The following is a 27,025-nucleotide window of genomic DNA, read 5'->3' on the forward strand; positions in this document are numbered from 1 at the left end:
TTTTACATTATCAAGCATCTCTATTAACATGGGTAAAAGAATGGATAAATCTTAGAAGTAAAAGGCTGTTATATCTGGAGGGGCGTGATTTACAATTAGGATGGTACGCTTTTTTAATGGTACGGGAAAAATAAAGTCCATATATATTTCCAAAGTCATTATATAAGAAATGCATTATAAACAACATGGGAAAAAATAAATATATAAAATGTATTTGAAAATTCCAGGGTGGTTGTCAACAATGGAAGCATGTGTACACCCAAATTTAGTGAACTTTGAAAAAATCTAGATATATAGAGATATTCTAAACTTTGAAGGGAATTTAAAATCTAAACAAGAAATGGAAAATCAGGGTATTAATCTAGCATGGTGGGCACATTTACAAATGCAAGCTAGCTATGATAAAGATGTTAAACTGTATGGATTTTATAAGGAACAAACTGTGTTTGATAAGACATTGTTAACTTATGATGAGAAACTAATTAAGGAAATGTATAATTTTGTCCTGCCTGGAGACCTTAATGAGTCCAAGCCGCCCCGGAGAGGGGGTGAAGAAAGAAGGGTGCCCTGGTGACTCTGGAATGACAGCAGTCATTCCGTTCAACTTGGGGAAAGCCTTCTAACCTGACAGGAGAAAGGCTGTATTTCATTGATTAGCCCAAGCTATTTGCAACCAGAGTCCAAAAGAACTAACCAGCACTACAGTAAACAGTGTGTTTGAAATTGGGTGAGGAATCTGATTTTCCCTTTTCTATTCTACACTTAATTTCCTGGAAAAGATCCCCAAGAAGCAAAATACCTCCGAAAATTGAAGAAGGGGGACTTCCGCACCACCCTTATACTAACGGAAATGGTAAATTAAAATTTCTATGGAGGATCAAAATATATAGTAGTGAAATAAATTTATAAACTTGAAAGCTAAAATTTAACTTTGGACAAGTTTAAGATTGTTGAATGGTTAAGACTCTCGTTTTAAAGACCATTGTTCATATTGAAAACTAAATAGGCTTCCAGTTCCAGTTTGTGGCGGTGCAGTCGAGCGAAAGGAGTTGTCCCTTTGCCGATCGAGTTTCCCCTTCCGGTAGACCCCTTAGAGCAGTGGTTCTCAACCTTCCTAATGCCGCGACCCTTTAATACAGTTCCTCATGTTGTGGTGACCTCCAACCCCCATCCAGCTGGCCAGGGAGGGGGGCAGGTATGCCACTCCGCCGGCTCCGTCCAGCCTGGTTGAAGAAGCGCCATTCCTCTCCCTCTTTCTCTCTTTCCGCTCTCTCTCTCTTTCTTTCCTCTCTTTCCTCTCTCTCCTCTCTTCTTTCTTTCCTCTTTCTCTCTTTCCTCTCTTTTTCTCTCTCTCTTTCCTCTCTCTTTTCCTGTTTCTCTTTTCTATCTCTCTTTCTCTTTCCTCTTTCTTTCCTCTTTCTCTCTTTCTCTTTCCTCTCTTTTCTCTTTCTCACTCTTTCCTCTCTCCTCTCTCTCCCTCTTTCCTCTTTCCCTCTTTCCTCTCTTTCCCTCTTTCCTCTTTTTCTCTTTCCCCATTTCTTTCTCTCTTTCCTCTCTTTTTCTCTTTCCTCTCTCTTTCTCTTTCTCTGTTTCCTCCCTTTCTCTCTTTCCTCTCTCTCTTTCCTCTCTCTTTTCCTCTGTTTCTCTCTTTCCTCTCTCTCTTTCTCTCTCTTATGGCAGCATCATCGGGGGTCCCCGCCACCCCCAGCCCAGCCTCCGCCGTGTCCTCAGCCGAACGGGCAGAGAGGGGGAGCAGGACGGGAGGCAGCAGCTCTGGTGGCAGTGGCCACTGCTGTTTCGTTGGGGGTCCCCACCACCCCCGGCCTGGCCACCGCCCCCACTGGGGTTCCACGCTACCCAGCCTCATCATCCATCGATGGAGCTGCGGTGGGGACTAGAGCTGTGTGGCCCACCAGCCCCTCCGCCAGCCCAGCTGCTCCCCCAGGCACCCTTCTTCCCAGCACCCGCCCGAGCTGCCTTGGGGGCAGCAGGAAGAAGAAGGAGAGGAGAAGGCTGAGAAAACCACCGCCACTGCCCCAGCTAGGATTCCGCGCTGCCCAGCCTCGTCCTCCATCCATCAATGGAGCCGCGGTGGGGACTGGAGCCGCGTGGCCCGCCAACTCCTCCATCAGCCTGGCTGCTCCCCCCAGGCACCCCTCTTCCTCACGGTGCCTGCCCGAGATATCTTGGGGACAGCAGGAGGAAGAAGGAGAGGAGAAGGGCAAGAAAACTGCCGCTGCCTCTCCAGTCAGGACTCCGCGCTGTCCGGCCTCACCCTCCGCCCATCCGATGGAGCCACAGGGGGGCTGGTGCCACGTGGCCCCTGCCAACCCCTCTGCCAGCCAGGCTGCTCCCCCCCAGGCACCCCTTTTGTCCCGGCACCTGCCCGAGCTGCCTTGGGGGTAGTATGAGGAAGAACGGGAGGAGGAAGAGGATGGTAAGGAAGCCGCCGTCAGCGCTGGGCCCCAGGAGGTGGCTCTCCTCTCCTACCTTTGCTGAATCTCCTTCCTTCCCGGCAGCCTGGACTCCAGCGCGTCTTCCTTGCCAGCGGGTCCAATGGTTAGGCTGGCTGGGGATCGCGGGAACTGGTCTCCCTTGGGTCACGGCTTGCAGGAGGGCTAGCTCGCTCAGTGGAGTCTCCAGTGGGCCGCTCTCAGCAGGGATCCCGGGGCTTCCCCGGGCAGCTCCAAGGCCACGAGGCCCTGGCCGCGGTTCTCCCAGAGGGTGTGGGGCACCTGGGCGCAGGGCCAATCAGGAGCCCTGCAGGAGGTAAGTCCGCCTGAGAGAGAGAAGGGAAGCGAAAGTGCCTGTCTGTCTCTCTCTCTGCAAATGGCGGAGGAGGCCATGCAGAGATGGATGCGGAGCGGTGTCTCGGTTCCTAAGATCATCGGAAATATGTGTTTTCCGATGATCTTAGGCGACCCCTGTGAAAGGGTCATTCAACCCCCAAAAGGGTCACGACCCACAGGTTGAGAACCGCTGCCTTAGAGGGTCGAAAAGATGCTCTAGAGGAGCGTCTACCATTGAGGAGGCCTTTCGGATTGTTGAAGAGGAGCGGCGTCCTCTGTGCACCGAATATCTCCTTTGGGCCGACAGGGTAAAGATCGACCAATAAAATGGCCTATCATTTAACTGTGCCAACCGTAAGCCATAAGATCATCTAAGCAACAGACCCACCGTGGAAGATTCAGTGAGACTTTTTTTTAACCTTTATTTTCTTTTTTTTCCTGTGAAAAGTTTGTATTATTATTATTCATTTCCCTTTTTGTTGAAGTGGCGTTTTAAATGGGGAAAGAAAAGCCTAAGAAAAAGTTTAAATCTATTTTTGTTTTGAGGGCTGATTTTATTTTTGGCTATTTGGGAGCTGCAAGGAAATTTCTTATTGAGACTTAACATGCTATGTACTTGGAGAATATTGTTTGTTTTTATTTTTTTATGGTGTCCAAAAAGACTGAATAGTTAATTAATTTTGATAACTCTTTGGGGGACATTTTGTGTTGAAATTACATATTACTTTTGCTATTTTCTTCTCTTGCAATTTGTACAAAGGAAAGAGACTAAGGAACTTGGGAGAAGATGGATATTGATTGATTGCTGGTAAATATAATCTCCCCCCAAAAAGATAATGTCCTCAAATATAATAAAAATGAAGGAAACGTGTTCAGATTCTATTTATAAGTATATTTTGGACAAAATCTGGGAAAACACGGAGATGATAATTGCCTGCAGTAAGGAGATCTCTCTGCATTGACAAAGCAAAGCACAAGGTTTAAGTGAAACAGCAGTTTATATCCAAGAGACTTGTTTTCAGTCCACTGAGATGGAAGAAGCAAATGTACAGTTGGATTATCAATTGATATTGGAAAGAAGTGTTGATATTAATGGACAAATGATCTATAATAAGGAAATGGAGGAGCTTACTTCAGAAGGACAAGCTGATTTGCAGACACCATTTGATTTTCCAATAGAGGAAAAACTATTGGAAGAAGAGCAAATTTGATTAAAGAGTACTATATTAAAAAATGATTTCAATTAAAGTTTATACAACTTTAAAAAAGATAGGAAATGATGTTCTGTCACGAGTTATTCAGAATAGCTGTAATTCTTAAATCAGCCTAATAAAACGGACAATGGGAGACTTGTTGCTGTGTACAGTGTGGCAGGAAAGAATGGGAGAGCTATCTGCGGAACTAGAGACTCGACTATGGAAACCTATTTGGAATAAGAAGAAACCCAGAATAAGATATAAATATTAAATTTGAGATGATAATTATGGATGATAAAGGTTTTATAGCGACTTGGATTGTTTTGGATTTGGATTTTGTTAAAAAGAGAGGCTATTATGAAATGAATTAGAATTTAATACTGAAATGTAGCAAGAACATGTTTCTTTTCTCTCTTCTTTTTCTTTCTTCTTTGCTCTTTATTCTTTGTTCCTTGTTATTTTAATTTTTTTTTTTTCTCGAATGATATGGAATTAATTGGAGAATTATTGAAAAAGAATAGATTTAAATAAGAGAAACATGGGGTATCTGAATAGTAAATATATAGGTTAGTTTAAATTTTAACATTTGAAAAATTAATAAAGTGTAAAACAGGATTCTTGGGATAGATAATGAGCTCTGCTAAACATTTATTGATTTATGAAATTCATATATAGCAGTATAAATGAAAATTTGTTTTAGAAATGTATTAATGAGATTATAATATATTTTAAATAAATGGAGTTTCAGTTTAAATTTAAATATGTGAGAAATTATAGATTTGTATGGAATAGACACTGAGCGGTTGAAAGTTTTGATTGATTAAGAGAATTTATATTTAGAAATATTAATGAATGATTTTATTTGAACCAATTTGATTATAATATTACAGATAGATAGAGAGGGAAAGTTTAAGAAATATTGTGTGAACTGTATATTTATAATGCTATTGTTTTCTTTTTGTAATTGATCACCATATCCCCAAGTTGGCTCTTAAGCTTCTGTTGGTGTAAAATGGAAAACCAATAAAAATTGTTTGGAAAAAAAAGAAGAAAACTAAATAGATGCTGACACCTAGTGGTGGATGAAGATTATGACAGCTATGATTTCCATAGAGAAATTATAATGTATAAAAAAGAAAAAATGTTTTGAATAATAATTAAAGGATTAGATCACTAGACACATTAAATGGAATATTTAAAGATTAAATAGATTTTTAATCATGGTTAAAAAGAATGAGAAATTTTGGGAATGAATATAAGCTTAGGAGGAATATATATTTTAAGTAGTATTTTACTTTTTATGTTTCTTTACTCTTGCTCTCTTTTTCTTTTCTCTACTGTTTTACCTATTCTTTAAGAAATGTAAAAGTGTTGAGATGGTTTATATGGGAAAAATGGATTTAAATCTTTAAATGTATTAACAGTTGAGAAAATCTTAACCAGCAAGAATACTTTGAACTTTATGGGAGAAACAAATCTAAATAAGGACTGTAACAGGGTATAAGATGAGGCAACCAGAATGATTAGATAGAAAAGAAATATTAGATTGATGTGATCATTATTTCTAGGAGCATTGGGGAAAAATCATATATGTAACTGTTATTTATCAAAATAATAAGAACTGTATTATTTCAAGGTTTGCAGAGAAGACATTTTGGGGAAAGGGGAAAATCAACTAAATGTACTATGTGGATTATGGATTATAGAAACCAATTGTTAATTATTTTTCTTTACAAATGTAAACCCAGCAAACACTGTTTATCAACTATTAAGTGATTTATGTTTTAAAAAATCAATAAAATATATGGAAAAAATGTATAATTTTCTATTAACTTTGAAAATGGAAAGTGAACAAGTTAAAGAAACAATGATAAGATGGTGAAAAATTTTGGATATAATATAGAATTAGAAAAATGGCAAAATTTATGGGAAAGAAATTACAAACTGACAATGTTAACTTCCTACAAACAAAATTATATAAAATGTTCTATAGATGGCACTTGCCACCAGCAAGACTAGCAAAAATGTTTAAAAACATGTTAGATAGATGTTGGAAATGTAAACATAAATCAGGCACTTATTACCATGTTTGGTGGACATATGACAAAGTAAAGAGTTATTGGAAAAAGATACATACCTGGCTAGAAAAGATGTTGGGAGAATATATAGATTTTAAACCTAAACTTTTTTTATTAGGTATAATGCCAGAAAAGGCTAACAAAGCTTATATTTGATTTTGCATGTCACAACAGCAGCAAGAATTATATTTGCGCAATACTGGAAAAATGAAGGAATACCATCAGATGAAGAAATAATTAAAAAAAAATACTAGAATGCGCAGAGACGGATAGACTGACTATGAGACTGAAAGAAAAAGAAACGGAATATTACCAAACTTGGGACTTATTTTATCGATGGCTAGAGGAAAGAATAAAGAATTAGGAATTAAATATGTATTAGTGAATGTAAACTCAGCATATTGGTTGAAAAATTATTACTGAATATATGGGGGGGGGGATCAATAAAAACTCTTACAAAAAGAAAGAAAGTGAGGAGGAAGATGCAGGACTTGGTGAGGAGAGAATCAGGCCTAAAGTCTGTGGGGATCAGGGAGGACAGCAAAAGGATGTGGGGGGGATTCAGTGGGGAATGGAAAAGCTTGTGAGGACTGGTGGGTGAGGGAAAGGCCTGCAGGCCAAGGGAAAAGAAGTGGAGCACAGGTGTCTTGGGTTGGTGGGGGAGGCCTTGGGAGTCCTAGGACAGGTGGGCCCTGGGCCTGTGCTAGGCCTTCAAGGGTCTTCCCCACCCTGAAGGCACCCTGTGTTTTGCTTAATGAACCATGCATTCATTTAACAGTCACATTAGGGAGAACGGGATGGAAGTCATTAAGTGAAGCCGTCTCACTTAATGGCAGTCATGACTTGTGACCATAATGGACAGGTTCCATTACGAACATATCTGGAGGACTACCTGTAATGATTCCACATTCAGGCCCATCCTGTACCAGGGATGTGAATACATGGTTACGTATTGCCTATTACTTGCCAATGATCACGTGCCTTTATTTGTTTGTTAGATTTGTTTGCTGCCCATCTCACTTCAAGGCAACTCTGGGCAGCTTACAAACATTAAAAGCCAATAAAACCATAAATAAATAATTGCTAATAACAAAACAGTAAAGTGTAATAGAAAAAGATGGTGATGAAGGGAACAGGATGCACACTGAATAGACGGGGAGATGGGAGCCTTTGTTTTCCAAGTGTATATAAACTATGCTAATTTGTTATTGAGTGCTCCCAGTTTGTGATTTAAGCCCCAAAGCCCCTACTTCTTTATGCTGTACAGATTAAACAGGCTGCAATTTTCTGTTTTGTGTGACAAATTGGCTATTTCATACCAGGGAAAAACAAATCCAGCATTTGGCTTTGCCAGTTCAAGATTTGGTCAACAAATGGAATGAAAGGATTGAAGACCCTAGGATTATGTTTTAATGTACTATCATTAAAAATTGTCTTAACTTCCACAGCACACTAATTTGTAGAGTAGTTAGGGCATTTTAAATTACAAACAAGGCTCCATACAACACACTAATCCATAAACTGGTTACAAGCCACAAAATACGGCTCATACATATTTTGACTTGGGCATAGCTTAGTGTGTAATTCATTCATTGTTTTCATTAGGAAAACAATACAAAGCAATGCAAATGAAACTTTCAACAATTCGCGTTTAAACACAATATACATGGTAAAAGTAGGTCATATTGCTTTCAAGAACAAGAGAATCCACTCATCATACTGTTAGCATTGTTGTTTAACAAATACAGAATTTTTTTTAACAGAAAAATAATGCTGAATCTTCTATAATTATTTTACTGAAACAACACAGCAAGATTAGAAGAAATAAAAACTGATCTTACATCTGGGTGGGCTAATAGAGCAACTTTCAGTTTCCTTTTCTAGGAACAAGAAAATGAAACTGCTCCTTTCCCTTTGTGACAAGTTAAAAGCGGATAGCAACAAAGGAATACAGCATTTCAGACCAATAATCGGGAAGAAAAATCCATTATTTTCAGAGAAGCAAGCTTTCTTAAAAACTTCTAAACAGGCAATATGAGGTAAGTTAACAAAAAATAACAGGATATTATATCCTCAATTATTTTACTTATAAAGTATTTAGCATTAAAAAGGTATTTTTCATCATGCAACGTTTCAGCTTCTGTTTAGAGGGTTAGGGGGTTTTTTGAATGAAGCATACAGTCTGTTCTATAAATCTATAATGCTGTAGAGAACTTAAAACAGTTATCCAGAGTATAAATCAACTGCAATGAATCCAATGAAATCTGTATCATTAAGTCTTAGGGCCAAATATAAATGACAGCTTCTGTGAGCACAGGGAGGAATATTTGAACAGTTATTAGGAAAATGGGTTTTTTAGACAAGATCTCGAAACAGATTAAATGAAAAAGATAATACTCTTCAGGTAGTCCTAAACTTATAATTCATTTAACAATGGCTCAAAATTATAACAGCCTTAGAAAAAAGTAATAACCTTTACTCCCATTTATAACTCTCAGAAATGTCACATCACTCCACTCCCATGAACATCTGATTGCAGTTTGGGAGTTTGGCAACCAGCTCACTTTTACTACAGGTTGCAATATTCTACAGTCACATGATCACAATTCACAACATTTTTTACCAATTCCCAGCAAAAATGCCGATTGAGGAACCCAAAATTGTTTAACAACCTTCATGTCTCACTTATACCTGTTGTAAAATTAATGATGTCTCAACTTACAACTGCAACAACTTCAGGGAAAATTCTTGTCCCAATTCTCATAAGTTGAGAACTATCTGTATTATTGAAGGGTAGCTCAGCTACCTTTACTTTGGAGAGAAAGAAAATATGTATTTGCATGACATCATTACCCACACTTAACTGAATCATGATTTATTAATAAAGCAGTTTTCTACATTTATATGAGAAGCAGAACAAAGTTCTCACAACATATTGGGTTCACTTGTTCAGTGTGTTGTATAATCACTTTTCATTTTGTTAAACTACTTAACCCTTAATGAAAAGAGCTGGGATGTTAACTGTTAACAGAAAAGGATTGTAAACAGGATAGGCAACTCTCAAAACTTCGGGAGGTTTTCTTTCTTCTTTCTTGACCACTTGGAGCCTTTCACACCGCTAGGAGTGTCTGCAAGATATGGTCAAAAATGTCGAGGTACAATCAAAATTCTACCTCTCTGTTTGTGTGCAACAAAAATGGGAAGCTTCAATCATACTATAGCAACTTGACCATACCTCATGGACACCCCTGCTCCTTGCCAAGTTGAAATATCCCTCCCACAAACATACACCTTGAGTTGGCAGAAAGCTCAAGTAGGGTGAAAGTTGCTGCCACCTTGTCAATTCTTATGTTGTCATAGTTAGCACTCAAGGTAAATGTCAATCCAAGTCCTCAGTCGTCCGGAAATGAAAGCCAGGAATGCAGGAACTCAGTGCACGTTAGGAAGTTTTATTCACTGCCTAACTAACAAAGTCAGCACTGGGAATAGCTTGTTCCCAACGCTCTTTATAATATGCCCACGCCCACATCCCTACCCTCTGCCCACAAACCACGATCCGCTTGATTACTTTTATAACCCCACCCTTGTGCTCTAATTCCTCTTCCTGTGCAGCCCCGCCCCCCTTACTCCAGTGTCCGACCGTCTGCTGCCGCCCCACATCTGCTTCTTTCAGCCTCGATGGTAAGTTTGTTTGCTCAGCCGCTGGCCAGTCCCTGTCAGTCTGTTGGTTGGTAGAGTGTGCATTCCCTCCACCTATGGCCACTCTGGTGACCGGGCTGAGGGTGTGTTTAACGCTGAGACCCGTGTCTCCCGTAGCATTTGGGAAAATGCAGTACCCATGCGGCGCCGCCAGCCAGTTTTCGCCTGTCAACTGACCGGCGGGGTGCCCCGTGCCAGCCCCTGCAATCTCCGTGGCGCTGGGGAAAGGCCGAACATCACATGATGCTGTCAGCCGATCTCCGCCACCCAGCTGGCCGGCGGGATGCTTCGTGGCGGCCGCGGTGTCTCCCGCGGCATCCAGGGAGGGCCGGTGGTCACATGAGGCTGCCAGCCGGTTTCCCCCTCTCAGCTGGCTGGCGGGAAGCTGAATGCTGGGCCCGGTGTCTTCTGCGGCCGCGGCGGCGGCCGCGGCATCCAGGGAGGGCCGGTGGTCATGTGAGGCTGCCGGCCGGTTTCCTCTTCTCGGCTGGCCGGTGGGGAGCTGAATGCCGGGCCCGGTGTCCTCTGCGGCTGAGGCGGTAAGTAGGGCAATGTCGGGCGCGGCGCGGCGACGGTGCATGTTGGTGGGGGTGGGATTGTTTGTCCGCTACCCCCCCCACCGAATGGCAAGCCCCGTGGGGCTTGACATGCGGCCTCCCCTACCACGTCTTCACCTGTAAGAGAATGACAAGACAGTGAGTTCCCCTGGTTGTGTTGTGCCTGGCCTGTTTTCTCCGGCCAGCGCTGATGGAATGCCCGTAGTAGTCGAGGGGCATGAACGTCTCCCGCCCTCACCCAGGAAGCATCTGACAGGGGATATCCCTTCCATTGGATGAGGTACTGCAACTGGCTATGTCTCATCCAGGAGTTGAGCACTCCTTGTACCTTGTATTTGGCCCCGGTGACTGGCCCAGGACCCTTAGCTCCCATGGGAGGCCCACGTACCAATTTTAATAAACTACCGTGGAACACTAGAAATGGTGGTAATCGCAGTCGCACCGTGACTGGATTGAGTACTCTTATTACTTGGAATGGACCTATATATTTTGGGCCTAATTTCTTGTTAGGTACTGGTAGCCTGAGATACTTCGTTGACAGGTATACCCAATCTCCGATTTTGAAAGGTGGGTGGTCGGCTCTTTTCATATCGGCTTGGCTTTTGGCAGCTGCCTCGGCCTGTCGTAGGGCTTCCTTCACTACTCCCCAAAGTCCCATTACCTGTGTTATCCATGCTTGGGGTGTGTATACATTACCAGTCTCTTCGGACCACTCTGGAAATAGTACAAACTCTACCCCGTTCACCACCCGAAAAGGAGCGAACCCGGTACTGCTATGTATGGTGTTATTGTACGCCACCTCAGCGAATGGTAGTAAGTCCACCCAGTCTGTTTGCTGAAAGGTGACGTAACTACGTAAGTATCGTTCAATCATAGCGTTTGCTCTTTCCGCGGCACCATTGGTAGACGGGTGGTAAGCCAAGCTGAGGCCCTGGGACGACCCGACTAACTTCAGGAACATTCGCCAGAATTGAGCTGTGAATTGCACCCCTCTATCCGAAATTATACGTCGTGGCACGTCGTGTAGTCAGTAGACATGTTGTATAAACATTCTGGCTAACCGCTGCGCCGACGGCAATCCTTTACACGGGATGAAATGGGCTTGTTTTGAGAAGAGATGGATTATGGTCCATATTACCATGTAATTGCGGCTTGAGGGTAATTCAACAACAAAGTCCATCGCGATCTCTTCCCAGGGTTGTCGTGGATCTGCTACCTTTTGTAGGAGGCCCATCGGTTTTCCCACTTGGGGTTTCGCAGTAGCACAGACGTGGCAGGTTTTGACATAAGTTTCTATGTCTGGCTTCATGCGGGGCCACCAGAATTGTCATCGGACGTGGTGCAGGGTCTTTAGGAAGCCGAAATGGCCTGCCTGCTTGGCGTTGTGGCATCTCTTAAGGACGGTTAGGCGTAACTCCTCAGGAACATAAAGTTTGTCGCCTTTCCATGCCAGCCCATCCCTTTGGGTTAATAGTCCCGGATGTTCTTTTAACCACTTGTCGTTTATTACAGCCCCCCGCAACTCTGGCAGCGTAATAGTGGTTGTTTGTGGTGTTGTTATGCCGGCTATCCTGTGAGTACAGGAAGGTATAATTGCCTGTACCACCTCCTCTCTATCGCTATGATATTGAGGGAGGTGAGACAATGCGTCCGCAAGGAAATTCTTACCTCCTGGTACATATTTCAGAGTAAACTGGAATCGAGTAAAATATTGGGCCCATCGGACATGTTTCGGTGATAAGCGCCGTGGCTTTTGTAGTGCTTCTAGGTTCCGGTGGTCAGTCCACACATCAAATGGTCGAGGGGAGCCTTCCAGCAAATGCCGCCAGGTCATCAATGCCCATTTGACGGCGAATGCTTCTTTTTCCCAAATGGCCACCCGCGCTCTGTTGTAGTAAATTTGCGGGGCGTATATGCACACGGCTGTAGTAACCCATTGGTTTGGTTGTAGTAGGACAGCCCCCACAGCCACGTCGCTCGCATCAGCCCGGACAACAAACGGAGCATCGGGATTTGGATGGAGCAATATCGGCTCTTTGGCGAACAGTGTTTTGAGCTCCTCAAACACCTTTTGACAGGCCATGGTCCATCCTACCAGCTGGCCGGGTCGTGGCTTACCTTTTAGATGTTTTGTCTTTAGGAGTTCCATTAGAGGGTGAGCCACGCCAGCAAACGATGGAATGAATTGCTGGTAGAAATTGGCGAACCCCAGAAAACTTTGCAACTGTCTTTGTGTGGTAGGGGCCTGCCAGTCAAGAACCGCTTTAACCTTAAGTGGATCCATTTCCACTCCTGTCGTCGATATGCGATAGCCCAGATAATCCAACCGCGTAGGGTGGAACTCGCATTTGGACAGCTTAACATATAACCTCGCCTCCAATAATTTTTTCAATACCTGTCATACCAGAGCAACATGCTCCTCCATGGTTGTGGTATAAATCAGAATGTCGTCAAGGTAGACGAGGACCCCCCGATAAAGGTGCTCGTGCAGTACTTGGTTTATTAACTGCATAAAGACTGCGGGGGCCCCTGCAGCCCAAATGGCATAACGTGGTACTGAAAGCTCCCTAAAGGGCAATTGAACGCCGTCTTCCATTCGTCCCCCCGTCATATTCGTACTCGATAGTACGCTCTCGAAGGTCTAACTTGCTAAATATCCTCCCTTTCCCTAATTGGGCTAACAGGTCTTTCATAAGTGGGAGTGGGTACAGATGTTCCACGCAGACAGCATTCAGACCCCGGAAGTCGATGTAAAGACGTAGCAATCCGTCTTTTTTTTCTCGGAACAAGACAGGAGCGGCAACCCGAGACCGAGCCGGTTGGATGAAGCCTCTGGCCAGGTTCACATCAATGAACCGTCGCACCTCCTCCAGTTCCCTGGGTGCCATGGCATATATCCGAGGTTTTGGTAGTTTGGCCCCGGGTTCAATTTCGATGCCGCAGTCCGTCGGTCGATGAGGGGGTAGTTGGTTGCATTCTTCTTCGCTAAACACTGCAGCTAAGTCTTGATACTCCTTGGGGAACAGGTCCTCCCCTCCCCCACTCACTCCACACACCGGGGTTGGTTTGACTGTCCCTGGGACCTGAAGCTGTCCAGGGGGCTGGGGCCCAACACCCAAGCGTACCCTACGATACCCACCCTCCCACCAAATGGTGGGTTCCCATTTATCCAGCCATGCCAGGCCGAGGATCACGGCCACTACAAACCGGATGATTTCCCAATGGGCTCCAAGCTCCAAATGCACTGGCTCGGTGATGTGGGTTGCCGGAGCTCCACCCAACAGCGAGCCATCTACCTGCTCAAATCGCACAGGCTGGGCCAATCTATGTAGCCGGATCCCACGCTCCAGAGCTAGTGCTCGGCTGATCAAGCAGCGGGTACACCCAGTGTCTATCAGTGCCCTACATTCCCATCGTATCCCGGAGTGGGGGCTCGTCAATACTATAGGTAGGACGAAAGGGGCTATAGGCTCGCTTACCATCGGATCGTCGACGGGGTCATCGTCGCTCTCCTCATCGGCTGGACGATACTGCGCCGTCGACATAGCGTCCTGCCCGGGTGGTACCCACGGTGTTGACGGGGTTTTCGGATGTGTCACAGCTTTCGATGTGTCAGGACCCTTTTGTGGCATCAGTGCTGGCCCTCTCGGGGTCCCGGACACTCGTGGAGTAGGAGCCGGACACTCGGCCGCCCGATGTCCTGGCTGATTACATCGGAAGCAACGAAACGACATGCCACTAAACAGACCGGGCGCTCTGGGATAACCAGCCGTACTGGGGGGTTGGTTCTGTCCGCTCTCCCTTGGCTTCCCCACAAGTGGCCGTGCCCGGCCGGTGTCCCAGGTCCTCTGGATCTCCCTGAGATTGGTATCAAGGTCTGCTGCTATCCGAAACCACTCCCGGAGGTGATTGGAGATGCCCCTATAAATACACGCCTGGCGCAGCTCCTGATCCAGCCCAGCCCGGAAATGGTGGATCAGCAATCTTTCAGGCCATGACGAGCTTAGCCGGCCGGCTAGCCGTCAAAAATCTCGGATATATTCCGCTACGGGCTGGACCCCTGTTTCAGGGACAGGAGCTCCGACTTGGCCCGCTGAATCTGGGAAGCATCCTCAAATCGGCTGTGAAGTGCCTCCAAGAACAACCCCACATTGCCAAGCACCCTAGCATGATCGCTATAGAGGTCGGCAGCCCATGCTGCCGCCTCCCCTTGTAGCCCTGCCGTAATCCCCACCACATGGCCCATTGAGATGAGTATAAATGGCCATACCGATCAAGGTGGCTAACCACGTGGCTTAGGAACATAGCCAACCTGTCCGGGTGCCCGTCAAAGGTTATGGGGAGAGACGGTGGGCCCCACTGCTGACCTGGCCCCCATTGTTCAGGTGGCACCACCCCACCACTCCCAACCGGCGTGGCTGAACCTGTTACAGCAGCTTGACCTTGTGCCCTCCTGCCAGGAGGCTGTGCCCAGCCAACGGCCCCCGTGAAATCTAGCCCAGAAATAGCAGGTCCCGTTGTCATGGCGTCCCCTAGGCGGGGCAGCCAAAGATGAGAACTACTGAGCCGAAATTGCGATGTATCCGCCCATCCAGAAGTCCCGTCCGACGGTTGGCGCGAGGAGCGGCCCTGGCAGCTGCCTTCACCAAACCGTTCTCAGAGAACATCCAACGTATACTCGCCAGGAGCGGTGGAGTAGCTCCACTCCTCTTCATCATCGCCTGTTAACCGTCTTTCCCTCCACCCCACTAGGGATGACCTACCCGGTGGGTTACGGGGCCGGTCAGTCTCCAGAGATGTTAACGCGGGGCTTTGCCACCATTCCTCCCTCGCCTTGGCGCCCTCAGCATCCTTGGCCACCGCTACAGGGCCAGGTCCCTGGATGGTCTTGGGCCTCACCGCCGGTTGCTCCTCCCCTGCCACAGCCATCTGGACAGGGTCTGCCAGGACAGCTGCTGCAGCACCAGTCAGCGAAACGTCCTCCACCTGAGGAGCGTCCTGCATCCCCTCTGACATTCCCCAGGGTTGAGGTAAGGGCAGAAGGTAGCAAAAAGGAAGGGGAGTGCTGACTTACTATCAATCCAAGTCCTCAGTCGTCTGGAAATGAAAGCCAGGAACGCAGGAACTCAGTGCACGTTAGGAAGTTTTATTCACTGCCTAACTAACAAAGTCAGCACTGGGAATGGCTTGTTCCCAACGCTCTTTATAACACACCCACGCCCACATCCCCACCCTCTGCCCACAAACCACCATCCGCTTGATTACCTTTATAACCCCACCCTTGTGCTCTAATCCCTCTTCCTGTGCAGCCCCGCCCCCCTTACTCCAGCGTCCGACTGTCTGCTGCCGCCCCACATCTGCTTCTTTCACCCTCGATGGTAAGTTTGTTTGCTCAGCCGCTGGCCAGTCCCTGTCAGTCCGTTGGTTGGTAGAGTGTGCATTCCCTCCACCTATGGCCACTCTGGTGACCGGGCTGAGGGTGTGTTTAACGCTGAGCCCCGTGTCTCCCATAGCGTTTGGGAAAGTGCAGTACCCACGCGGCGCCGCCAGCCAGTTTTCGCCTGTCAGCTGACCGGCGGGGTGCCCCGTGCCGGCCCCTGCATCCTCCGCGGTGCCGGGGAAAGGCCGAACATCACATGATGCTGCCGGCCAATCTCCGCCACCCAGCTGGCCGGCGGGACGCTTTGTGGCAGCCACGGTGTCTTCTGCGGCTGTGGCATCATCCGCGGCATCCGGGGAGGGCCAGTGGTCATGTGAGGCTGCCAGCCAGTTTCCTCTTCTCGGCTGGCCGGCGGGGAGCTGAATTCTGGGCCCGGTGTCCTCTGCGGCTGAGGCGGTAAGTAGGGCAATGTCGGGCGTGGCAACAGTGCGTGCTGGTGGGGGTGAGGTTGTTCGTCCGCTACCCACCCCACCGAATGACAAGCCCCGTGGGGCTTGACAGTAAACCAATTATGCAGGCTAATGATTCTTTTGTTATACAATAGCAGTGACAGAATCTTTCAAGTCTGAATGCACTAACACCCATTCCTCTTGGGTGGGTTTATCTTGGGGGGGGTCTTTTTTCAGACACTTTGTCAGGTTATAGTTCTGCACTGGACTCAGGTTTCTTTTATCTGACCATTGCCTTGGTAGCAGCTCTGCCTCCTGTCCCTCAGAGTCATTCCTTTTCCCCAATACATTGATTTATGCATGCAATCTCATTGTGTCTGTAAAGACCCACCCCACTTTGCATCTTAAGAAGACAGAACTCTTGGAATCTTTCTTCCAACAGGCATCTTTATTAAGAGAAAATGCTTGCAGGCATTCTAGACAGGACTTGGGGTCCAGGTTCTCCCATTCAAGGTTTTAAGGGGTTCCCCAATAGACCCCCATCACCCCCTTCTTCCAGCGACAGTCCCAGGCATTACATTCCCACCCCCTTTCTCTCACTGCCGACAGGAGGTAGACTTCAGAGAGGAGTACATGAAAGCTAATAGCCCCATTGTTATGGTTAGTCCTTTTGGTGGTATCCACATCCAGTCTCTTTGAAGTGTACTGAAGGAAGTGAGGGCCATAAAGCCCCTTTGTTCACCCCCTTCCCTTCATCGTATGACAGAATGCAGGGAAGGCAGGAATGGGGTTTTCCATAGTTAATAACTACAAATGAAATATAATTGGATTCTGACATCCTACCCCTTTAAAAATAAGATAGATCCACCTGAAAGAAAACAAAACAGGTATAAAAGTTAGTCAGGCTTGTTAGGATACTCTGTGTGAAACTTCTTTAATAGCTTCGGGGCTCTGACATGACATTTATGAACCCATTCGTTTTGTGAGGCAGGGAGATGTTTCCATGCAACTAGGTACTGAGTCGCTCCATGATATCTCCTAGAGTCAAGGATTTCCCTTATTTCGAAGTGTTGTTTGCCCTCCACCATGATTGGAGATGGTGGGGGGGGGATTTTTGGCCATAAAGATGACTGATGCTCTCTTTTCAGCAAGCTGCAATGAAAAATTTGGTCTATTTGCCTGAGATTTTTTGGTAATTCTAATTCTACTGTTACTGGGTTTATGATTTTTTTAATTGGAAAAAGCCCTATATATTTTGGTCCAAGTTTTTTTACAGGGTTGTAGGGACTTTAGGTATTTTGTAGATAAGTACACCATTTCTCCTATAATGAATGGTGTAGGCTCAACCCTTTTTTTATCGGCTTGTGCTTTGTATGCTTGCCTAGCTTCATCTAGTGCAGCGGTTCTCAACCTGTGGGTCGGGACTCCATTTGGGGTCGAACGACCGTTTCACGGGGGTCGCCAAACAACGCAGTCCGCCATTTTTTCCCCTTTTCCTTAGCTGTGCTACTCCCTTTTATTCTATTGGCTTTTAAAAGCCAATAGAATAGACTCTCTTGAATAGAGTCTAATTCTATTGGCTTTCAAAAGCCAATAGGAATTGTCCAGGCTGTCTCTGCCCTGCTGAGCACACCAAAAGTCCCATTCTGCAAACGGTGCTGGAAGTTGTCTGCAGCAAATGTGAGCTGTCTGGAAGTTTCCACCCCTCCCTGCTGAGCAACTACTAAAAATGTAAGTAAAAGAGGGCCAGGGGTGGAAGGTGGGAGGCCGGTGGGTGCAGGGAGGGTTGCTGGCACGTGTGGGATCTGGCGGGGGCCTTACCTCCCTTGGGCTGGGCCAGCTGGTGGCCCAGCCAGTGATCGGCCTGTGCCGTCTCTGCTGCTTGCCAGCTACGCCTCAGCTGGTGCAGGGGGTGGCACAATGCATGCGCAGCACTCCCAGGCAGGGAAAGTCCTCAACTTACGACCGGTTGTTTAGTCCTCGACTTACGACCGGTTGGGGGTCGTGGCATTAAAAAGGTTGACAACCACTGACCTATACTTTCCCATTTTTTCCTTTTTTGGGGGGGGTTAAGTTTTTGATACCTCCCGGCCAGCTGGAGGGGGGTTGGGGGTCACCACAACATGAGGAACTGTATTAAGGGGTCGTGGCATTAGGAAGGTTGAGAACCACTGATCTAGTGCTTTTCTAACTATTGGCCAGGTGTTTTGTAGTTTTTCCATCCATTCTTTCAGTGATGAGATCATGGGTTCGTTTGGGGTTAATTCTGGCATGGGGTTGAAACTTTGACCGGTGGCTATTTGAAAAGGAGTGTAACCTGTGCTGGAGTGGACTGCATTATTGTAGGCAACTTCTGCAAAAGGGAGTAAGTCCGCCCAATCAGTGTGTTGGAAATTAAGAAAACATCTTAAATATTGCTCAAGTACTGAGTTCATTTTTTCAGGGGCCCCCCCATTCCCTTGTGGATGATGGCTAGATGTCAGTCCCTGAGTGGTTCCTAAAAGGGATAAAAATTCCTTCCAAAATGCAGACGTAAATTGCACTGCCCTATCAGAGATGATGCGTTGGGGTGCCCCATGCAATCTGTAAATGTGCTGGATGAAAAGTTTCGCTAAGGCTTTTGCAGTGGGAATCTTTTGACAAGGGATAAAGTGCACCTGTTTGGAAAACAAGTCCGTGACCATCCAGACAACAGTATTCCCATTGCTTTCTGGCAATTCCACTATAAAGTCCATGGCTGTTTCTCTCCAGGGGGCTGAGGGACTTGCCACTGTTTGTAATAGTCCTGGCGATTTCCCTTGCAACCTCTTTGCAGTTGCACATTTTGGGCAGCTGGCCACGTAGCTTTCTATGTCCTTTTTTATGGATGGCCACCAAAATTGCCGTTTAATTAAGTGTAAAGTTTTCACAAATCCAAAATGCCCTGCTGATTTTGTGTCATGGCAAAACTGCATGAATGTGACTTGTTGGGTTGTTGGTATATATAACTTTTCCCCTACCCAAGGCAACCCATCTCTCATTGTGCACACATTTTTGTTTTTCTGGAACTATTCATCTCTTTCCAAACTTTTCCAGAATTCAATTCCAGTTTGGCTGTCCAGTTGTGGTTTTAATTTAGCATGGGTTCTGGTGGTTACTGGTGCTGCCAGTTGTGACTCTGCCATCATTGGTTTAGAGTCTGTGACTCGCGCGCTATTATATTGGGGCATGCGAGAGAGTGCATCTGCCAGGAAGTTCTTTTTCCCTGGTAAATGTTTGAGTTTAAATTGGAACTGGTGAAAATGCTGGGACCAGCAGGCTTGTTTGGGATTGAGCTTCCTGGGCGCTTTCAGGGCTTCCAAATTTTTGTGATCAGTCCACACCTGGAAGGGGATTTTGTTGCCTTCCAGGAATTGTCGCCATGTGAGTAATGACCAATATATCACATATGCCTCTTTCTCCCATACGGGCCAGCTCTGTTCTGTTTCCGTGAGTTTCTTGGATGTATATGCACAGGGTTGCAATACCCCTTCATCATTTTCTTGTAATAAAACAGCCTCCATTGCCACATCACTTGCATCTGCCTGTATTACGAAGGGTTTATCCATGTCTGGGTGCCTCAGTACTGGTTCGGCAGAAAAAAGTCTCTTTAATCTCTCAAATGCTGCTTGGCACTCCATTGTCCATGTTAGTGGCTGGCTAGGTTTTACTGAGAATGCTCCCTTCGTTTTTAGTAAGTTAGTGAGGGGCAGGGCTATCTGGGCAAATGAGGGTATGAATTGGCGGTAAAAGTTTGCAAAGCCCAGGAAACTTTGTAGTTGCTTTCTTGTGCGGGGTGGTGCCCAATCTAATACTGCTCTGACCTTCAATGCCCTGTGGGGATATGCGATAACCTAGGTAGTCTATCCTTTCCTGGTGGAATTCGCATTTCGAGAGTTTGGCATATAGGTGGGCGGCTCGCAGTTTCTTTAAAGCTGCTCTGACTAGGTTGTTTCAGTGAAGATAAGAATGTCGTCTAAGTAAACAAGGACCCCCTTAAACAGGTGCTCCCTTAGAACGTCATTGATTAATTGCATAAATACTGCGGGGGCCCCTTGTAATCCAAATGGCATGACTTTGAATTGATAGCACCCCATGGGGCAATTAAATGCTGTCTTCCATTCATCCCCTTCTTTAATTCTCATGCGATAGTAAGCTTCCCTTAGGTCTAGTTTAGAAAAAAAATTCCCTTTCGAGAGGTGTGACAGCATGTCTTTCATGAGGGGCAGAGGGTATAGGTTGCTTTCACTGATTGTATTCAGGGCCCTATAGTCCACGCATAAGCGTAAAGAGCCATCCTTCTTCTCTCTAAAAAGGATCGGGGCAGCCACTTTAGGCTTGGCTGGCTCAATGAACCCCCTTTCTAGGTTTTTTTTATGAATCTTTCCATTTCCTCTTTCTCCTTTGGGCTCATGGAGTATAATCTGGGCTTCGGGAGTTTTGCCCCAGGCTTGAATTCAATGGTACAGTCTGTGGATCGGTGGGAGGGAAGCTCATCCGCCCTCTACTCACTGAAAACTTCAGCAAGGTCTCTGTATTCTTCTGGTATTTTTGGTGGTCCTTTTTCCTCCCCCATGGATGCTTTTTCTGTTCTTGGTTCTTGTAGTCCGCCTTGGGGTTTTAAATCCATAGTGTTCCCCTTCGGGAATTTGATTTCTGCCATCCTCCAATTCATCCAGGGGTTACATTTTTTTTAACCATTGCATCCCTAGGATCATTGGGCATTCCATGCCTGGGGTCACCACAAACGTTATGTCCTCCTTGTGTTTGCCCAGGGAGAGGTGTATTGGTAAAGTGGCTAGGGTACCTGGCACCCCCTGCTATGGATCCATCTAACTGGCCAAATGAGATTGGTTGTTCCAGTCTCCTCGACGGAATGCCCAGATTCCCCACTAGTGTTGGGCTAATGAGGCAGCGGGTGCAGTCTATTAAGGCTTTCACCTTCATGGCTTCGGGCATGGGGGGAATTAATATAGTTACTGTCTTGAGGATGGGTGCGATGCGTCCACTTACCAGGGGTTCGCCCTCTGAGCTGTCGTCTGAGGCATCCACCGGCCCTGCAGTGTAGGCTGGAGTTCTTTCCCCCTGATGAGCGGAGGTGGGGGATTCCACCCCCTCCATCATTCTTATGGCAGTTTCTTTTGGCTTAGCTGGAGACTTTCCGGATTTGCTGATCGGCGATCTGTCTGGGTTGTGCTGGGGGGCTTTTGAGCGGCATTCTACAGCTCGATGCCCTTCTCTTTGAAACATCCCATTTGCTTCTTGGCTGTGGCCAATGGTTTCACTGGTTCGTGTGTCAATTCAGGCAGGGGGCAGCTCCATTGCTTTCCTCAACGGTGCCTCTTCAATATGTCGATCTCTCTTTCCTCAGCCAAGATGTACCATTTCTCAAGTTGGTGTGGGTCCCCTCGGGGCAGGCAAGCATCATATAGGTTATAATTTAGTCCATCTTTGAAATGGCTAAGGAGGATGTCTTCTGGCCAGTTCAGTTTGCTGGCAATGGTCCAAAATTCTTGCGTATAGTCGGCCACCGGGCATTTGCCTTGCCTCATCATTTTTATCCTTTCACGGCTTTACAATCAGCCAGGGAGTCCTAAAGTAGCCTTCTCAGAGAGGACATGAAATGGTTGAAGTCGTTGAGCTCTGGGGCATTGGAGTCGTGCAGGTTCACCTCCCAATCTGTGGCTGGTCCGTCCAGGGCAGATTGCACGATCCGGATGCGGGCTTTGTTGCTGGGGATCTCCTGCCCATATTCCTCCATGTAGCTGAGGACTTGGGTTAGGAAAAAACCCAAGCGTGTTGGCTCCCCTTTGAATTTCACCTCCAACGGTGGACGTCTTGGAATGGATCGGTGCCTTCGTTGTCGGTGGTAGTGTCTTCCATCCAGATCGCCATCTGTGGTTCGGTAGGGGGTGGGGACTACTGGATCAGCAGATGTCCCCAGGGCTGCAGGTTCCACTTCCCCCTCGGTGTCTCTCCTTTGCGGTTCCAGGAGCTGGGGCAGCTGTAGAGCTCAGGATTCTCCTCTCCTAGGGAGCTGAGAGTTCTCTTTATCAGGTCGATAGCTTTCTCTAGGATCCCGTCTGAGTACGGTGCCCAGCTCCCTTCCTCTTCGCTGGCATGTAGGGATTTCTCCATCTCCTGCTTCCATTCTGATTGCTTGGCCCCCCGTCTCAGGGTCACCTTTATTGATTTATTTTCCCACTCGCCTTTCTTTCCAATGTCCATTGACCAGCGAGGCTTGTGGTCTCGTGTCTCCACCACCTCTTCTCCTGAGAATCTGACTTCTCGGATCCTGACATCTGGCAGGGTTTCAGTCGGGGCAGCGGCTCCCTTTCCAGGGAGTTTTCTCCCTTCCTTGCTCCATTGTCTGACATGGTAATTTTTGCAAAATCCCCCGGCAAGGGCTTCCCTTCCAGGTGGATTAATTTTGCAAGTCCTGTCTAATGTAAGGACCCAACCCACTTTGCATCTTAAGAAGACAGAACTCTTGGAATCTTTCTTCCAACAGGCATCTTTATTAAGAGAAAATGGTTGCAGGCATTCTAGACAGGACTTGGGGTCCAAGTTCTCCCATTCAAGGTTCTAGGGGGTTCCCCAGTAGCCCCCCATCACCCCCTTCTTCCAGCGACAATCCCAGGCATTACGTTCCCACCCCCTTTCTCTCACTGCCGACAGGAGGTAGACTTCAGAGAGGAATATATTAAAGCTAATAGCCCCATTGTTATGGTTAGTCCTTTTGGTGGTATCCACATCCAGTCTCTTTGAAGTGTACTGAAGGAAATGAGGGCCATAAAGCCCCTTTGTTCACCCCCTTCCCTTCATCGTATGACAGAATCCAGGGAAGGCAGGAATGGGGTTTTCCATAGTTAATAACTAGAGATGAAATATAATTGGATTCTGACAGTGTCCCTCCAAGTGATGGGGTGACAAAGCTGATCAGATTTTGCATACCTTGAAGCTGCTCCTGGAGAAAATCAAAAGTGAGGCAATAACTAAGTCTAAATCCTTCAAGGTTTGGGGATGATATGGAGGTGACCTCATGGGGAATATTTATGAGAAAAAGTCTTGCCAGGGCATGTTTGTATCTTGAAAATTGCCAATGAAACATGTGAGAGTGGAGGAACTAACTAGCTAATATCTTTACTGCAGACAAGACCCACCTTAAAAAGGACACATTTACATGGTCCTCACCTACCATAAAATGATTTGAGGCTTCCTCCAGGGCATGTTAAAGCTTTAAATGCCCTGAAAACATTAGCACTAATTTTACTATGCTATTTTAGTGAAATAATAAATGATTAAATACAGGATAGTAATCACAAGAACTGCCTCCACTGTTAATTAAATTTCCCATTGACTTCATCCTCATTCCTTAAGAATAGAAAAGTAGCCTGTGCTTAAACACAATTTTAGTTAAGAGATTTATTTCACCAAAGGTATTTTTGAGCCAGTGGTGATAGAGGGCTTAAAATAGTGGTCTAAGATAAGTAGATTCTTGATGGCTTTATACATTTGGAAACAGTATTGATTTTTAACTTGTTTTATTGGATGGTTGTGAGCCAGACATTAGGTGAGATGCGTTTAGTTATTTAATACAGATTAAATAACTAAACAAATAAATAAAATAAGATCACTTTAAGTCCTCCTTCAGTTAGGGCCAGTCATTTCCTCTAAGCCTATCCAACCTGACCAAATGGTTATTGTAAAAATAACTTGATATTATACCCATGTAAACCTGGCTGAGCTGCTGGAGAAAAGTGGGAGATCAATGAATCTAGAGTACTTTTAAGTCAGCCTTGTATGTTGAACTTCATCTCCCAGAATTCCCAGGCAGCACAGAAAATTGAAAACCAACCTATCAGAGGGCATCAGATTGGGAAAGGCTAGAATAATAGTGTTTTAAAACATTTTGCTCTCAGGAGTCCTAAAGGTTAACACTGACACATTTGTAGAATATTTACCAAATTATATAAAACTAATATTCAAGCATTAGATATTAATATAAATAAAATATTTTCATGCAAAAACTCTATTATTAGCTTCACATTGTAAACCATATAGCAATGGTGGCGAACCTATGGCACAGGTGCCAGAGGCAGCACTCGAGCCCTCTCTGTGGGCATGCGCACCGTCTCCCTAGCCCCGTCTCCTCCCACGGCCCCCTCCTCACCAGCAGCCCTTCTGGAGGAGAATCGCCCCTGTGTGCGGCCCACGCGAAGCAGCAGAACCAAGGACATGGTAGCCGGACAGCGGGGACAAGACTGCCCTTGTGCCCCATTGTGCGCAGATGCTGCTGCGGGGCATGGGCAGAAGGCCATGACGCTGCTGGACTGCCTGAGTGATCTGTGGCAGGCCGTGGAGCTAGGGGGTGGCCCTGTGGGCAGGGCAGAGCAGGGACGGGGATGGGGGGGGCAGTTTTGGGGCACTTGGTCTCTAAAAGGTTTGCCATCTCTGCCATATAGGATTCACAACCATATGAGCTAATTCTCTTCTATTCTAAAGCTACATTGACAGAACCTCCTTCTTCCCCCCCTTCCCTCACTCTTCTACAGTGTGAAAAACTAGGGAGAGTCTCTTTTAAACCTCTTGTCCAGCCCTCCATTCATTTGTGGGTCATGCTGTCTCTCATTTGACTGTTCCGTTAGCAGAGTCTCTGCCTAATCTCCTAAGGTTTTTCCTACATACTATCTTTATCTTTTAACAAATTTTAAAAAATGAAAAGAATGATATTGCTTTACATTTTTGTAAATATCTTAATTATTTGATAAATAATTTTGATTTCATGGTCTCTTAAGAAGGTCTTGAGGGACCTTAGGAGGTTCTGGGACCATACTTTAATAAACATTGGTCTAGTTCATTCCTATTTTGCAATGAATTCCTGAACACTGATCACACTATAGTCATAAATGTTTTAATACATTTTGGAGAGGCATAAAGCTTAACATGCAGTTAGTCCTGAGGTAACGATGGGAAAATATAACAAAGGAATATAATCTAGATCAGGCATGTCAAACTCGTGATGTCAGTTGATGTCGCGCAACATATCAGGCTAGTTTTGCCATTGCTGGCAATGGGGTGGGCGCGGCTTCAACATGACACATCCAGCCGACAGGCCGGCAGTTTGACACCCCTGATCTAGATACATAGCCTAATTATCACTAATTGATTTCTATACATTAAATAAAAAGTAATACAAAAGTAGTATGAAAATGTACTCTTCAATTGAATTTCTTTGTCTGCAAATTGTAAATATCTCTCATTGTCTTTTCTTTTGTCCTGTAGTCTCCTCTCCCAGGAAGGTTTAAAAGAGATTCTCCAACAGTTTGAATGCCATTTTACATGGATGTTGCAGAAAGAGCATATTCATCCTGATGAATTGGAGGAAAGAATTGCTGAGCAGATCCAGTTCTTAATCAATAAATCCAAAGTTCGAAATTATAACCTTCTTGCCTATGTGAAATTCCTGAACAACAAGAAGGAAGAAGCACTGGAAAACTTACAGAAAGCTGAAGAGACTGTGCCCATCCTGGGGATGTTGAAAAGAAAAGCCTGGTTACATGGGGCAACTATGCCTGGGTGCACTACCACATGGGCAATCTTACTGAATCCCAAACCTATGTGAAGAAGGTAGAAAGCGTCTGCAAGCAACTTGGAAGTGCATCTTCTTATAAGATGGAGCTCCCACAGATCTACTGTGATAAGGGTTGGTCGCTTCTAAAATTTGGAAGCAGGTATTACGAAAAGGCCAAGGAGAGCTTTGAAAAAGCACTGGAAAAAGAACCAGAAAACCCAGAATTTAACTCAGGCTATGCAATTACGGTATACCGCCTAGAAGATCATTTTGCCGAAAAGCCATCAAAGTTATCACTGGAACCTTTGAGGCTTGCAGTAAAACTGAATCCTGATGATGTATTTGTTGTTCCTCTACTTGCAATTAAGCTTCAAGAAATAAAAAAAATGGAAGAAGGAGAAAACTACATTAAAGAAGCCCTTCAAAAACATCCTGACATTCCTTATATATTAAGGTATGCTGCCAAATTTTATAGGAAGAAAGGAGATGTAGAGATGTCACTACAATATTTGGAGGAAGCATTAAGCTTGACCCCAAACGCTGGGTTTTTGTACCATCAGATTGGCCTTTGCTATAGAAAACAGTATTTAGTGATGAAAAATGAAAGTCAATATGGCAAGTGCCAAGTCAAGGATAAAATGGAGGAATTGCTCAGATGTTGCATTTATTATTTCCAAAAAGTGGTGGAGCGTAAACCTAAGTTTTTCTATCCTACTATTGACCTTGCGAAGATGTATGTAAAACAAGGACAGCTACATAAAGCAGATGAAATATACCAGAAACTCTTTACCACCAGCAATCATCTAACTTCCTTAGAGAAGAAACAGCTCAATTTTAATTTGGGGTGTTTTCAACAGTTTGACAGAGGCTCACCATCAGAAGCTATCAAACACTACCTTGCAACGCTGAAGATTGAAAATGAGTCTTTTGAGAGAGATAAATGCAAACGTATATTGAAGAGATTAGTGGAAAATAAAATCAGGAAAGGTAAAACCGCTGCTGAGAATTTCGCCATCCTTGGATTTATTCATCAGCTCGATGGAAAAAAGCAACAAGCATTGGAAGCCTATGAAGAAGCCTTGAACATTGATCCTGAAAATGAAGAATATTTCAGTGCAATTTTGAAGTTGAAGCTTTCTTTGTAAAACAATATATACAGAAATAGGCATTTTCTCCATGAATACTGGCTTTAAAAAGTATGAACAGATGCTCACAGTCTGCTTATTCCAGTGGTTCCCAATCTTCTCTATACCCTGCACCCCTAGAACACTTCTGATATATTCTC

At 45.5% G+C, this 27,025-nt stretch overlaps 1 protein-coding gene across 1 annotated transcript; it reads left to right on the plus strand.

Moving 5' to 3' along the window:
- The first annotated feature begins 7,986 nt into the window (after window positions 1-7,986).
- On the plus strand, window positions 7,987-26,885 carry LOC120304853 (interferon-induced protein with tetratricopeptide repeats 5-like). Its single transcript, XM_039335845.1, is given in 3 exon segments — window positions 7,987-8,102; window positions 25,452-25,687; window positions 25,690-26,885. Coding segments are annotated over 3 exon segments (1,437 nt in total). The 5' UTR covers window positions 7,987-8,097.
- Window positions 26,886-27,025: the final 140 nt, after the last annotated feature.

The sequence above is a fragment of the Crotalus tigris genome, unplaced genomic scaffold, assembly GCF_016545835.1.
Source record: "Crotalus tigris isolate CLP2741 ecotype Arizona unplaced genomic scaffold, ASM1654583v1 scf7180000017663.5292952, whole genome shotgun sequence".
Classification (NCBI taxonomy): Eukaryota; Metazoa; Chordata; class Lepidosauria; order Squamata; family Viperidae; genus Crotalus; species Crotalus tigris.